At 45.2% G+C, this 16,000-nt stretch overlaps 1 protein-coding gene across 3 annotated transcripts in view; it reads right to left on the bottom strand.

Moving 5' to 3' along the window:
• The window catches only part of LOC120893262 (neuromedin-B receptor-like), an 85,789-nt gene that overhangs the window by 4,541 nt on the left and 65,248 nt on the right, over nucleotides 1-16,000 (bottom strand). For all 3 annotated transcript variants that reach the window (XM_040295172.1, XM_040295095.1, XM_040295254.1), the window contains 5 exons: nucleotides 8,442-9,057; nucleotides 2,655-2,820; nucleotides 2,410-2,542; nucleotides 1,770-1,977; nucleotides 1,440-1,654 (listed from right to left, as the gene is read on the bottom strand). In XM_040295172.1, the coding sequence (XP_040151106.1) occupies nucleotides 1,440-1,654; nucleotides 1,770-1,977; nucleotides 2,410-2,542; nucleotides 2,655-2,820; nucleotides 8,442-8,865 (1,146 nt within the window). In that variant the 5' untranslated portion in view covers nucleotides 8,866-9,057. The remainder of the gene's footprint in view (nucleotides 1-1,439; nucleotides 1,655-1,769; nucleotides 1,978-2,409; nucleotides 2,543-2,654; nucleotides 2,821-8,441; nucleotides 9,058-16,000) is intronic.

The following is a 16,000-nucleotide window of genomic DNA, read 5'->3' as shown; positions in this document are numbered from 1 at the left end:
TTTTTGCAACAAGAAGTGTCATAAAGTTTGAAAAAATTGATTGATTTTTTTGATGATTTTTTTTTTAAACATTTCCTTTCGAACGCAGATTACTCCTCGGCTGTCCGGTTATTCAACGATCGTCATACGAAACATTCCAAGCGGCTACCATAGCCACATTTGCAGATTTTATAAATCACTTTTCCATTCGTTTATGTTAAGCTTCACCATGCGGCAGATCTTGGAGAAGATGGCTGACACAACACATACCATCTCTTCATTGACTTCAAAGCCGCATATGATAGCATAGCCAGGGTAAAACTGTATGACGCTATGAGCTCTTTTGGAATCCCGGCCAAACTGATAAGGCTAGTTAGAATGACTATGACCAACGTCACTTGCCAGGTGAGGGTGCGCCAGGGGGACGGGCTTGCTTGTCCCCTATTCAACCTGGCGCTAGAGAGGGCCATCCGCGACTCGAGGGTGGAGACTACGGGAACCATCTTCTATAAGTCAACCCAGATCCTGGCATACGCTGATGATATAGACATCATTAGTCTGCGGCTCTCCTATGTAGCAGAAGCTTACCAAGGGATCGAGCAGGCGGCAGAGAACCTCGGCTTGCAGATAAACGAGGCAAAGACCAAACTGATGGTGACAATATCAGCGGGCCTATCAATAAATAATCAGAATCTACGTAGGCGTGACGTGCAGATAGGTGAACGCACTTTTGAAGTCGTCCCACAATTCGCCTATCTTGGGCCAAAGGTCAGCGACGACAATAGCATGGAAGCTGAGTTGCGCGCAAGGATGCTGGCTGCCAATCGGTCATTCTACAGCCTGAAATATCAGTTCACCTCAAAGAACCTGTCGCGACGGACGAAGCTGGGACTATATAGTACCTATATAGTACCAGTACTCACATACGCCTCTGAGACATGGACACTGTCCAAATCTGACGAAACCCTCTTAGCCGCGTTCGAGAGGAAGATGCTCAGAAGGATAATTGGCCCCGTATGTGTGGAAGGACAATGGAGGAGCCGCTATAATGACGAGCTATACGAGATGTACGGCGACCTCACTGTCGTACAGCGCAAAGCGGTTATAGCGCCGGATAAGTAAGTTATGTTAAGCTACGATAGAATATTTCAGATGATATAAAACAATCATTTTCAACACATTACTCTGATCCATTGCCTCGGCAAATAACTACACTCCGGGGCCTTTTGCTTGAAAAGTTTGCCGACCCCAGGACTACACAATTCAATGGCAAACCATCCATTAACAAATCAAGTTCTACTTTAGCGTCGGATGGTTATTTAAAGTAAGACAGCCGTTATAATCGACTTTACTCATCCGGCCGTGTGTTCTAGCAATAAAATTCACAAAAATGAAAGGAACTATTATTCCCGTTTGATTATGAAATTGATGCAATGCTCGCATGATAAGTAGACACTTACCCTGGACGCGTCCCGGAACTTGTGGCTCATGATGTTGTACAGCAGCGGATTGATGCAGGTGGACAGGAAGTACAGTATGCCGGATGTGTAGTTCAGCACCATGTACACCTTGTAGAAGAACACGTTCTCCGTCTTGGAAAACACACCGTACACGGCCATCAGACGCTGCGCGTGGAACGGTGCCCAGCAGATGAAAAACGTTGCCACAACGGCCACTGCAAGGATGGACAGGAGGGAAATGCCAAACCAAAAAGCTTGTATTAGTGAACCCGTGTAGTCGTGGAGTATTTGATTGGAATTGGTGTATGTGTGGGTGTTTTTTGTACCTACCCAGCATACGGATGACCCTGGACTGGGCACTAATACCCCGGGGCGGTGTGGTGTAGTCCGAGGATGCACGCTTGACGCCCTGGAGCAGTTTGCTTTTGCGAAGCTTTATCCCGATCAGCACGTACAGCACGGCGATCAGTGTCATCGGGCCAACGAAGAACAGGAAGCTGGACACCTCGAACGCGTGGGAAAAGTGTTCATTTTTGATCTGCAAATGCAAATGCGGTTGTGAAATGGAAAGCGGAGTGAAATAGTGACACGGTACGAGTTTATGCATCGATGGCAAACGAATCCGTCCTAATTGAGTCCTACGGTCTACCGATACTAACCAATTAAATTGATCTCGGATAAGAAAACATCAATGTCATTAGTGACAAAATTCGGCACAAAATTCGGTCCAAAGCTAACTACCCACATGGGCTTCGTGTGCATCCATTCGTCACAAATCTTCCAATTAAAATAATTAAAATCATTCTCGTGTGCGAACACGCTTCTGCCCCAAAATTCTATCAAAACTGAACAAATGTTTGTTGTGGTAAGTGCTCGTTCGTTGCTCCAAAAAAAAAAAACCCTCCCAACTCAACAACTCCGTGCGTACGAGATTCGGTACGAGATGCTCTATCCAAACCCTGATGCTTACCGTGCAGAGCCGTGTGGTGTTCGTTTCCACCACACCGAACTGGAGTGCCTGCGGTGTGGCCAATCCGAACGCTACCAGCCAGATGACGATCACAAACTTTATCGCTCTCGACAGCTTCGACATGGTGTGGGACCTGGAAGAAGAAATACCGCTGCGGGTAATACAAAACCGGAAACAAACCTCCACCGGTGACAGCCACCCCGGGCAATGTCTGGAGGGGGGGGGGGGGGGAGGGATTCACCTACCGAAACGGGTGACAGATGGCAATGTAGCGCTCAACGGTGAAGGAGGTGATGGTGAGCACGGTCGCATTGGCCGCCGTCTCCGACAGCAGCCCCATGATGATGCAGGCGATCTGGTTGAACGGGTAGGCGAACGGGTTCCAGGTGCCGTACAGTTCCTGCGGCATACCTGCGGGTGGGTGGAAAACGGTGCGTGATTCCGATGAGTGCAATGCGTCCTACATCGTTACAATTATTCGATGAAACCCATTTTCAATGTTGTAATACTGTGCAGTGAGGAGCGCTGCGCGTCAAAGCGAGCCATCTGAGTCAAAGGAATTGGTTCGATCACGAGCTGAACCATGACTCTTTGAGATTTGCTGATTTTCATGATAATCACGAGAAAGATCATTATTTAGCATTAATGTTGAATTATGAATTACGAATTATTAATATTTCTTAAAGATTCTTGAAGATGATCACTTTCAATCACTGTCAGTGATGCGTGATTCGAATCTTGAATTTAATCTCCAAATATTCACAAAAAATGATTCATCATTCCCAAAAATCTAATGACTCATTGATAACGAATCTCTAAAGATATATAAAAAAAATTTCTTGTATATTCGTGAGTTTTTATAAATTTAATGAATTTCTCACAATCAAAAACAGAGGCAAATTTTACATAAAGGTATTCATTATTGTAAAGAGAGTCATAAATAATCAGTAATTCATTACCATTTCCGTGATTCGTGACTCTTAAGAAATTTATGAATCGGTAAATTTTTTGATTTTGTTGTATTTTCATAAACCGTTAGAAATTCATTAGTTAGATACTTACATTCGTTGCTTCACCATTACACACTCACAAGTAGGAGACTTAAATTCATTGATTCACTTTGAAGATTTACTCGAGTTTCTGAATCTAGATCACGGCTACCTATCTCCAAGGAAAATATTACAACAATCAGAAGGTTACTCAGTGCTGAATCAACTCGTCAAACAGAGTTATCACAATCACACCAAGCACAAAACCCCACGCACGCATGATCTGGTATGCATTTACCGAGAGGCATTATTCAAATGAAAATTGCCACTCCAAGACGCGTCGGAAAAGTCGAGGAGCATGGAGCACGGTGGTTACAATTTCGAAACAAATGCAGGGGGAAATATTCATAAACCTTTCCCCCGTCCCCCAAAGAAGGAAGATTGTTCGTTAAGCATGTGTGGAGCATTTTGATGCGAAAACATGTGCACATTCTCACCTTCCTTGGTGAGGTGCCTGCATGTCAGTGTACAACGGCATTCGGAACACGGGGACATTGGGATTGGAATGTAGCAGAGCGCCATTGCCTAGGCCATTGCCAGTGAATCGACATCGTCGTAAACCTTCATCGCAAAGCATTGAACCCTCTTGGGAGGGGGGGAGGGGTCAAATTGCTGAAGTTCGTAAACTGCGTTGCCAAAGGGTCGCCACAGGTCGGATTGCTAAGGAACCGGGGGCCGGCTGTGACCATCGGCATCGGGGAGCACGCTTTGCGGCCGAACCCTGTAGAGAAACAGGGGCGTATTTTTCTCCCGTGTGGGCGAAACGGACCGAGACACATTTGACTTTTCCCCTTTGGCTGGCGGCCGGGGACGATGTCGGTGATGAACATTACGGCTCCGTAGCAACAAACTCGGAACGCCGGAAGCATCTGGCCAGCGTCCGATAAAGGCAGGACAATTTTATTACCATTTTCGTTACTAGCGTGAATTAACGATCGGTTCGATCGATGGGTGTGGATCGCCGGATGGGTTCTGGGGGTGTTTGATGGGATTGTGTACACAGTTTTGATGGCTAAAGGGGAGGGATGGGGCAAAAGTAGCAGCAGCAGCGGAAGCCAGCGGGTGGTTTAATATCCGTTGCAGGTGATTCCGTGATTTTATCCACCAGTTTGATGGGACTCTGTGTTTGTGTGTGTGTTTACTTTGTAGTTACAGCGTGGTTACACTAATTGATGGTACAATTATTTTTCATTAAAAATGCATTAAGCAAAAGGGTAGGATGGGGACGGAGATTGTTTTTTTACAGGGACGAATATTAATGCTGGCGAATAAAGTGTTATCAATTATGTGTTTACGAGCGTAATCAGCGGAAGTGGTAAAAATGAACAGTGATGGTTTTGGTTTATTAATTCAGCGCATTGTACGCTAGAAAAAGGGAATGTTGATAGGAACTGATTGTGGCTATAAATACACAAAATAAGACACATCCAAATAGATAAACCTTTATTCTACGCGCGTTTGTTTAAACAAATTTAAATAGAGCGTTTCATCGGTGTCTCAGATGGGTGAACTGCTTTGGGTGAAATAATGTTGAGCAATAATATATAGCGGCGAGACAGTAACACAGTTGTATGACTGATAATCTATTGTTATTGAACTACTACTAGACTTGTAAAACAAAAGCCAATTTCATGCTGAGTGTTTGAAAGTTTATTCTAAATTTGACCTTTCTCATACTTTCCCTCTAAATGTGTGTCGAAACCGCAAACAGTCTCACGCTTGTCTAGTTGCGGATTTCGAAGGGAAAAGGTTGTGGCGCTTTCGAGAACGAGATACTCACGAGTGTCTAAGCATAAGCAAGCAGAACGTTTCTGCAAAAGCCGCAGACTGTCGCACGCTGGTCTGTTCTGAAGCATTCGCGCGGAAAATTTGCGACCGCTCAAGAGACTACCGCGGCTTCTACAAAAATTAATCAATTTAATCTCAAATGAGCTATTAATAAAAGTGTCTGCCGTTTCATGAACTTTATCGTTACAAAATCTAACCGCACGTATGTCGAGGCACAAGGCTGACGATGATCTTGTACACAAATAAATAACAATCCCAATTTCCATTCAACTTCACTGTGTTCCTAGAACCGCAATGTCGAATGCATTGCTCAGACATTACTTTCACAACCAATGAGCCACACATTGATCTGCTCACACCCACAGCTTGTTGCTGGACAAGCAACCGTAACAAAATGCGTACAAAATTGCATCCGTATGTCAACGGGATGCACATGCAACGATGGCGCAACGGATGGTTGGCACACATGCGATGTGTACTGCAAAATCATTCCCTTCCATCTTTGTCTTCGGTCGCCATCGTTTCCTCTTTTTTGCCGACAGAGGTAACAATCGTTCCTTATTGCGATGCAGTTGATTCACGTCCTAGGTATGTGCCTTTTTATCCTAGAAAATATGCACATCTAATGCTGATTTCAACGTTTTCGAATTGCAATATTCCTTTGCAAATCTTTTTCCTTCTTGTATCGTCTGGACTCTCTCTCTCTCTCCATCGCAAGATGATGCCCGACGGTGTACGTGTGGAAAATATTTTGGCTTCATATATGAACGATCATAAAGTGGCACCATGAACTGTACACCGTAATCACGAGGCAGAGTGAATACCGTTGTACTGGCAATATCTAGGACGGCAGGGGGGGTTTTTTTGTGCACATTCTCCCGAAGAAAAATGCACCTGGCGGTTGTTGCAAAATTGAAACAAATGAGGTAGATTGTCGCAACGAAACAGCGGCAAATGATTGCACAATATGCAAAAAATGTTCTAGAGATTGCGAGAAGCGAAAGAGCAAGGAGAAAGGCTTTCAGTGCTCCTTATTTTTTGCTTCCTTTCTTCACTCGTCCTTGATCCCGGTGGCAGGTCCGTCCGTCCGGTCATGGCTCAAACACCTTTGGCGAAAGGGAATTTCTCAGCGACATTGCACGAGGCAAAGGTCAGGGACGTGTTTGGGTGAGGTGGTCAAAATGGTCCCCATACGTGCAGTGGTAGAATATTTAGAGGGTTTTTATGCGACATGAACGCCATTTGGCCGCAAGTTACGAATGGGACGGTTCTTCGCTTAGAGGCGGGACCGCTTTTTTGGGGAAGGCAAATGCATATAAATTGGAATTTCATTGAAACATCGTGACAAGAGATGGCCGTGAGTGGTGAGTGCAAACTGCTGTGTCGTTTAACTTCTGTTTAGGTTGAAGAAGGGTTTCCAACCTTACACCATGACAGTGCGTGAGGCACATAGGGAAATAATGTGTAATGAATATTTTCTTCGGGTTAACCATCATGCATCTTCTATGAATATTTAAATCGGTCCATATTTCCCTATTGACAGTCGTTTGTACTATCCTAAAATAAGGTCACTTTTTTCAAGCTACCAAAAATTGTAAAAGTTTGTCATTGTGTATCATTTCATAATTGCATAACTTCAGGCGTACTTGCAGACACGTGGCGATGCAGTTCACTAACGTTTTGTGTCTTCTGCAACAGTTACGATTGCCCTGTTATTCCCAGAAAATAGATTTTATGATGCAAATAAATTCTAGCAAAGAATGATTTAACATTTTCCCAAATGTAATGAGAAAGTGAAACAATGAGAAAATTTTGAGCAGAAGTGTTATTGCCTCTCCATGTGGTCTCGCAAAATGACTCGCAATGTAACGTAACTTCACACCAGAGCAAGCACAGCAACTCTGAACGAATTTGTAATGCACACCAATTACTTCAAACTCAACGCCCGATCAAGTACCACACCGCAAAAGCAGTTTGCCAGAGATTGGAATGTTCTTTGCGCACCATGTGGGACAGGTTTGCGGTGGACGAAATTGACCGAACGGTGCAGTATTTAACCATTCCATTTCTCTGACCTCCGTAAACGTCCCCAAAACCAACAAATAAAAACGTATGTGGTAAAGGTAGCAACGGTTGTCTATTTAGTAATTTCGCGCCCATCTCGATGGCACTGCATGCGGTCAGAGTAATGTCTGCCAGATGGTTTGCGATGCGTGTTGGACAATTGGGCTTGGAGCCGGTAATTTATTTATTTTGGTTTATTTTATTTTGGTATCGCAAAACTCGTCCGTCTGGCATATGTGAGCAAAGCGCAACCATGGGGCTGAAAATGTGGCTTTCCCCAAACGAATCGATCCGGGGGTGTCCGGGGAAGTCCCTTTATGCGAGAGTAATGTACATCATACCACACTAAAAGTTTAACCTTTCATCTACATAATTTGAGGTCGGTTTGTCGGGGTGACAGAGCCGTGGTGGGGCTGGTATGATACACATTTTATTCTGAAATGGTGATATTTTTGAACGACACACAACATCGTACAATCTATTTCCAACTCCCTACTTCACTGTACGCGAAATGCTAAAATTAATATCCTTAATAACTTTGTGGCCCAGTTCCGGGAAGTGAATGGTTCACGGTAACTTCATCATTTCAGGATCTGTATAAACCCCGCCTGGATGCTACACTAATGTGGCAATTAGTGTAAGCTGCTCCAACATCTTAGGCCACTTTAAGCACCGTGTCGCCCTTGCGCAACTTCTTGATGGGATAAAACGGTTGCCAGAAAACTCCTTACTCCTGCTACAAAAATATAAAAAGTGCTACCTCATTTACCCGAGAAGCATTACCCGCATTTTAGTCCTCCAGCTGTAACATCCTCCTCCCCTCCCATGCTTCCTTTCACCGTAATAGTAAAGAAACAGGATTCCAGCTCATTAGCATCTAGCATGAAATGAGAAACACAACTCCTATAGCAACGGTTTTCGATGCGACGCGGGGTTCCTCTTCCCGAAAAATTCCACAATACGGTTCGACTCCTAGTGACGGTCCCCGCAGTCGGTGATGCTCCCGGGAGCAGTAAATCAGATTAGCCCCCGGTTCGCTAGCCATCTCCGGTGGCCTTCCTCCATCAACTCTCTCCACTTGTCTCTCCTCAACCCCGCCCACATCTACCCTAGAACAGCGGACAGACTTACCGAACAGCAGGAGCAGAAAATCCGACACGGCCAGATTGAACAGATAGTAGTTGGTGGCGGTGTGCATCGATTTGTTCTTCGCTATCACGACACAGATGGACAGGTTGCCGACAATGCCGGCCACAAAGATGAAGCAGTAGAAGATCGTTATCGGCAGTATGATGCAGATCGAGTCCGTACCGTAGCTTGCCGATTCGGGCACGGATCCGGCCAGGCTCTCGTTCGCGTACAGATACTGCGGCTGGTACTGCTGATGGTGAGGATGGTTGTAGTGCTGCTGCTGCTGCTGTTGCGGCTGGTGCAGCAGCGTACGGTGCCCATCGAGGATATCGTGCAGTAAACTGGTACGCCCATTGGTACCGTTGGTGATGAGGGCCGCGAGCAGGCTGCCACTACTGCCGACCGTCGGGCTTAGCTCCATCATGTTAGCCGGCAGTTGGGCCTACTCCACTGTGGGACCGGGGCGAGGATATGCCGGGAACGAGCGGGAACGGGTGGTGCGCTCAGGGCCGATGATCCATGGCTGTGTGGGTGAAGCAACGGGATTGATGCGTGAGTGCCGCCAGGCACTGGGCCAATAATGGGACGTTGCGTGTGGGCGAGTTGTGCTTAGAGGCTGGAAAATATGGACACCACGAACGGAAGGTATGAGATTTTTAATTGTTCAAGCGTGAAAGAGGTTTTATGAGGCAAGTTGAAATTGTAATAGGCGAGTGGGGGGTCAAATGTCAAAACCCATCGACACGAATCAACAGTTAAATTTGCTTGTTTTGTAGCAATGTCTTGGTGAAGGATGGTACTTTTCAACTAACAAATGTTGTGAACAATGTCTTTTTCCCTAGTCGACGAATATAATTCGATTTCCAATATTTTAAGGACCAATTAAATGGTTAGACAAATTGTTAGGTAAGGAAATTGGATGAACTGTTAAAGTAATTTATTAAGTAAATTGATAAGTGAAAAACGGTTGCCAGTTGATTCCGGTTAAACTTGTCCAAGCAAAAAGGAGTCTCACATTCTCTCCCAATTTATCTATTTCCATGAAGTGATAGCGTTTAAATACACGTGCAGCTAATTAAACTGTTAACACCGTTTCAGTGACATCCGAGCATACTTTGCACATTTTACGGTTGCAAAGTTCGTGCTACCCGAGGGAGCCAATATTTGACGACAATGTGGTGGACAAAATTCAGGGACCGGATTCGGGGAACCGTCTAAGTGATACGGCTAGGACCGATACGCCATAAACCACCGATGCTTCATCGAGCCAATATCGAGAATCAGCCGCATACGGCTACTGCTGCACATGAAATAGAAATTATCAGATCATGTAATGCGTTTACCAAACTTATTGCTTCTTCTCTCCAGTAAATAAAAAAAAAGAACATTGGTGACATTAAACTAAATTGCTAACAAAGAAATAAACGGTAACACTTATACCTTCACGACCTAACAAATGTATGTAAATTGATGCAAGGCTTTCTCCTTTAGAAGTAATCCAACGTAGCTGTACTCAGCATTTTACTGCCCAACATTGGATACGTTCCATTGCATTTGGACTACAGTAAATCAAAGGCAAAACGATCGATAGGTCTGTCATCCCGAACGGTTTTTCAAACCCGTACGCAGCCGACGCTTCCGTCTCATACGATGACAGCGTGTCGTCAGGGGCGTACGCGCGCTCGCGCGCCTGTCAATCAAGCGCATCAAGCAAACCTCTAATCTACCGTTGATCCCTCGAGCCTGTGACCACCTCCTCTCCAGGGGGAAGGTGCTGTCACGCGGACATCCTCTCCCTGGTTTCCTCCTGTCCCAGCACCCCAGAAAAAGGGTTTGTTTAAGTGAGTTTGGGAGGTTTTTTTTCTTCCATCCTAAACTCTCTACTGCCACATCACGCTTAGATTCGGTTCAATGATTGGCTTTGGATTAAAGCGTACCGTAACAGTCATGTACGGCAAACACCGTTTCGCCCGGTTTTCAGTGTGTCTTGCCAAAATGAAGCCACCATACACATGATTGGCAAAGACAACGTTCCGCCAGATTTACGGCGATGCTGCCCGACGGGTTTGATGTTCTTTCTGCTCAACCGTTTGACAAAGTGTAGCGAATGTTGGGGATGGATTTTGATGGCCGATGGCGAGTTTCAGCTCTTAAATTGGTTCCCGTGAAAATTTGTGTCGGATAAAAATGTTTTAGATACACCATTAGCTGAACCAGTTCGTGAGTAGTTAAGGGGCAAAAAGTAGCGAAAATGCAGGAAAGTCAATGATTCATTGAAGGACGAGACGAGTTCAGTATGAACAGCGGGAACACGGTTAAGGTCCGCTAAAGGTGCCATAAGTGTAAAAGTAAATGTTATTAAATTGTTCACCGTGATGGCTATTAGGCTACAGGCCGATTGAAACGAACGGTTGGTCCCGTACGCCTTCCGCCGTTCCGTAGCAATTCTTCAGCCCGAAAGCTTTGAAACACTTCGCAGACCGTGTGTCCCGAGCGAGTGCGCTTGTTCTGATCGAGCGAAGCAAACTTCCATCAGAAGTTTAAGTATTCCGGTGGAGACGATGTTTCATCTTTCGTTCTTTAATGGTTTTTCGCTACAAATTCGTTCCGTTCATCGGCGCCATCGGATTTGGCAATTTCCGGTACCATTTGCAGGTGCCAAAGTTTTCGACTTCAATGTCCGAGACCTGTGCGATCATGCTGTCCCATAAAGCGACCTCCATCCCATTCCGCCCGAAAGGTCACCACCAACTCCGTTTCCGGTGCGTTGTGTATTGATCTTTCGATTTCTTGTTCCCCGTTTGTCTTGTCATCGCAAGTGGGAAGGTGTCTCAGATGGGGAAAATTTGCTCTGCATGTACGTGTGGTTGCGTTTTTATGTGAGTCCGTGTACGAACTTTACTTTTCCATCGGTCGTATGAAGTTTATAAACAAAAAAAAGAATTCCATAAACAAAAAGGTTAACTTTTCATCACAAAAACAAGATTGACAGAGGGGGAGAAAACTATTATCTCCGGGGTTGCTTTTTTGGTTGTTTGTCCACAAAAAGGGCAACCTTTTTATTTTATTTTTTTTTCGATTGAAAAGGCTTGATTTGTCCCATGTCGAACTGACTTCTGTAAACGATATTTCGATCTCCCGGTTCATCAAGAGGGACACGCATCGCAATCGAAAAGTTGATTCCGCCTGCACGCTAGGTACTGTCTTCAGTATGGTGTGGAGTTTGCTGATAAAAGAGCATAAATCATAACCCTCAAGAAAGAACATGTATACCACACGTATCCCTTTTGTAGATTTAGGGCCGAGAAAGCAGATCGGAAACTTTTGATAGCATTAGTCAAGGGAGCGTAATGTCCCTTTTGCTTGCGCGAAACACGTAAAAGATTTATTGTTTGAGAAACGGTAGCCCAGGCGGCGATTGTTCGTGATAGTTTATCAAGAGCAAATTCGTTTCGAGTGACAAAACTTTCGCAAACGATTTATTCTTATAAATACTTTAATTATTTTATTGTGTAATGGGGACGGGGGACTTCTTTCTCGAAGTGAGAACTATCGATGCAGATTAGATTTCTTGTGAGAGCTGCGGTGTGTTAAAGCGAGAGACAAAAAGGATTTCCCAAAGAAAGCCATAAAACGTTCCTACCCTTATACTGATTTGGGGAAAAATCTAATCCGTTTTGGGAAGATTTATGACGATACTTTAATATTTGAATAACTCCATTAATCTGTACGTTACTCCGAACGCGCTGGGAACAGGGAAGCACTTACACTAATTACAAATCCCGCCGTGAAAGCCATCATTTTTCCTGGCATATTGAAAACAATCGCCCATTTCCGCAAACAAAGTGGTTCGAGCTCACACGCCTACAAACAAAGCCACTCCTTCAACTCACTTCAATGTGATTGTAGATGACAATAAATCGAAAAAGTGACGAAATTCCAACAACCACTCTGTGTTCCAACATCAAACCGGAAGTATAACCAAGCTTTCCTGCACGAAACAACAATAAACCGTGATCACTTTCATTAGCCAGGTGGTGGTAATCTGAACCAGTTAGTCGCTGGAATTGTCACTCTGCGAGCGGAGCTGGACGATAGGTCGACATGATTCCTAGGAATGGAATGGAGCTGACATTGAGCGCGTAAGTGTTTGGAAATTTGTCACTGTCATCCGCCTCAAGCCCAAACGGGCCGTTCTTCTTATCCACCGGGACCATTGTTCCTGCTACCCTGTGCTCGTAATCCATCAGCCAGTGCCTGTCATGTCGGCGTGTCGAACGTGTCATTAGTCCGAAACTATTGGAAGGTTAAAATTTGCACGGCCAATACAAATTAGTGCCCCGGCGTGCCGGGGGTTCCTCCGAAACTGCTCCCCTACTCTGAGAGGTTCTAGTTGGTAGTCAAAAAAAGAAAAGAAGCAGCCAAGGGGTTTATTGCTGTTTTTAAATATTAAACGAAACGAGCTAAGCAGCATCTTCGTCTGCTTACGGACGCCACGTGGCGCAGCACTGAAAGCAATTAGCAGAAATGCGCCACGTTTGAATATTCTCGCCTGCTGGTGAATAATAATGCGATCCGAATTCATAACCGGGCCCTGTCGCTTGGTCCCCCCCTCGCCCTTCCCCTTCGACAAAACTGTCGTGAACCAAAGATGGCCGTCTCCACCGGTCGTGCGAATTGTGGGTCATTTCTTGGGAGTTCTTTCGACCAAAGCCAGCCATCATTCCGCACCACCTCCCGGTCACCGAGATGGGCTTTGAATTATTTATGTAACGCTGGTGCCATGTGCTGGAGGAGCAGGTCGACGATGATCTCAGCGAAGAACCGAAATGGAGCTTTGGACCAGTCGCACCACTCCGCTCCAGGGCGATCGGTCGATAACGTCAAAAGTGAAACTGGTTTTCTCGGTGTGCACTTCAGAACTGGTCTTGTTCGGGCACGGTATCTCAAAAAAAAAACTTCCCTTACGGCCCGGAGTCTAGCATCTTGAAGCGCAGGGTGGCCCAATTCGCATCGGTTTAACGCGCACCTCCCGCCACGCGTCTTTCTAAACACGGAAACAGTGTTTTGGGCAAAAAGGGCAAAAGTAGCACGGAGAGATTGCTCAAATATCGGGTACGAACTCCTGTGGGGCACATAATTTGCCGCAGTAACACACACACGGATGGCCGATCTTTGGCATGCCAAAAAGCGTGAGTGGCATGCCAAAAAGTAAGGGCAGACAAAAGAGGCCCACCATCGAAAGCAATTCCGAAATGGGAATCAAAAGCAAAAAATGGGAAAGGTTCCACACATCCGCTTCAAAAGCTCAGACCCCCCCACCCCCCTCCTTCCTTCAGATAAGATCACTGACCGTGCGTCGCGCGCGGACGAGCCTATCTAGATTGTGCGTTTGTCCGAGTTTTGAAAATGTAAAATGTCACAGCGATCGGACGGCGACGGCACGTGTTGTTGAATTGGGAAATTAAAAATCACTTAAGCGTTTACATTATCTGCGTTACGCAAATGTTGACGAAGTGGTCCCGGTCTCATCATGAATCCGAGTCCGAATCAAATCACCGAATCGAGCACCTTCCCCGCCACGCTGCGATTCGTGCAAGGTGGTGATAAAAAAAAAACAAATTCACTACCAAAACCCAAACTGGTTGCCGCGGAGGGGTTTTTGTTGGGCTCCAACAACACCACTTTTGATCGTACAGGTGTTGTTGGTATCACCTAGCGTTTCGGACCGTAAACAAACAAACACACACTCCAACAAAAACGCAAATCGGTTTGATTTAAAGCAGTTCTCACCATACGGTCCCGAAGAGAGTGTTTCGTGTAAACGAACGTAAAGCTTTTACGTTATGTGTTTTAGTGTGCAGGGTCGGATGATGATAAATAATTAAGAAGATACTTTTTGATGGGAGTGTTCCGAATAGTTTGAACCGGTGTGAAATGGGACAACAGCATTTGCAAGTTCGTTTAGAGATAGTTCGGATGATTAATGCTTGTGTTTTGGTCATGTTCGGCCTAAGAGGCTAAAGTGCGATGGCTGAGCGTGTTTAATCCACTCATCGAAACCGATAGGGTGCAATTAATCAGTCTAGTATGTGCATTAGTCCATTGGAATTAGGTCTGTTAAAGCTTAAAGCCTAAGTGTGGCAGAATTCTAGCATACATGATTTATGACACACGTTCGTTCTTTGACTTTCGGGACTTTGAAGCGATTGAATTTTGAAACATTGCTTAATTCAGTCAGATGTCAGATCAGCGATTCGATGGTCTATTCGCAATAGACACAACCGATTGTACGAGACTGGTGGACATCATCGATTCCCATTTGGGACGTCTGCCCGTGCCAAGGATATTGAAATTCGGCTTTCAACAATCCTAGGAACCCTATGAAAGTCGGTATGATCGCGTAGGTAGTTACATAAAAATAATAACCAAGCAAAACAAATACCTTCTGCAGTAAAAATGTCACAAAGCTCGTGTGTTCCCAGGAACTGTACCACGAAAGTACTAAAACTGTCAATGTAAAACATTTTCCTCACAAGCTTTTTGTTTATTGACAAATCGAGAGAAGAGATTAAAAAACACAGAGCCTACCTTTATCTAAACATAAGTCGCCTAGCAAGTATCCAACTTTTAATTACATAAACACCAAAGCTTCCTACCATCGCTTCAGCATGAACAGCAACAGCAAAAAATATAAAGAAATAAACCCAACCCACCGGAAATGATCAGAAAAGACAGGAACAGCAAGAACATTTCAGCTGCACAAACAAACCAAGCGGTGGTGCGCGCTGTGTCTTTCTCTTTGATGGGGCGAATCGGAGCGTTCGTGTGGGAATGTTTACTCATCTGGTTTTGAGCCAAAAATTCTTCACTGATGACTTATCGGTAGGCGAGTGTTAGCAGCCTGCAGGCGGACGGTGTCTGTGACGGTACCACCCATGCGGGGTAAAAAGCAAGCACGCTATCCAGGCCCTCTGCATCCAGTGTTGGCGAAAGATGAAATGTGCTGTTTTTTGTTTGTTTGTGGTTGTGAGCAACAGTCCTTCACTAACATGCCGGTCAGCCCACCATCCCCGACCGGTATGGTTTTGATGCGCTTGACATTTGAATGGCTCGATGTTGTTTTGTTGCGCTCGAAAAACGGTAAAGCGTGAAAGACGCGGAGTAAACGTGTGTCTTTTAGTTAACGGATCCTTTGCTTCGCTGTTCGCTTGCTGTCATCCGGGGAGGTTCCGGGGGATGTGATAGATGCACAAAAAAGAACCCGCTCTAAAAGGATATTAACATTACAATGTTGAGCAATCTTATCTGATAATCTAATTTCTTTCTAACTGAAACTGAAAAAAAAATCGCTTCAACAATCCCTTGCCCTGTTGCATGACGATGACCCACACTTTTTTGTGGGTTGGGAAGGCACCGAATTTTGAACCGAAGCTCCGTGAACGTAAGCGAGTGGCGGAAACCGGTACGCCGGCTTAAGCTGACCTCTACGACTTTGTGGTCGGCCCCTGTCAGATACCGCTAGGGCATCCAAAGCATACCAACCCCTCTCTCCTACA

This window comes from Anopheles arabiensis, chromosome 2, assembly GCF_016920715.1.
Source record: "Anopheles arabiensis isolate DONGOLA chromosome 2, AaraD3, whole genome shotgun sequence".
NCBI lineage: Eukaryota > Metazoa > Arthropoda > Insecta > Diptera > Culicidae > Anopheles > Anopheles arabiensis.
The sequence above is the reverse complement of the archived record's forward strand: the minus strand, read 5'-3'. Positions and strand labels throughout refer to the sequence as shown.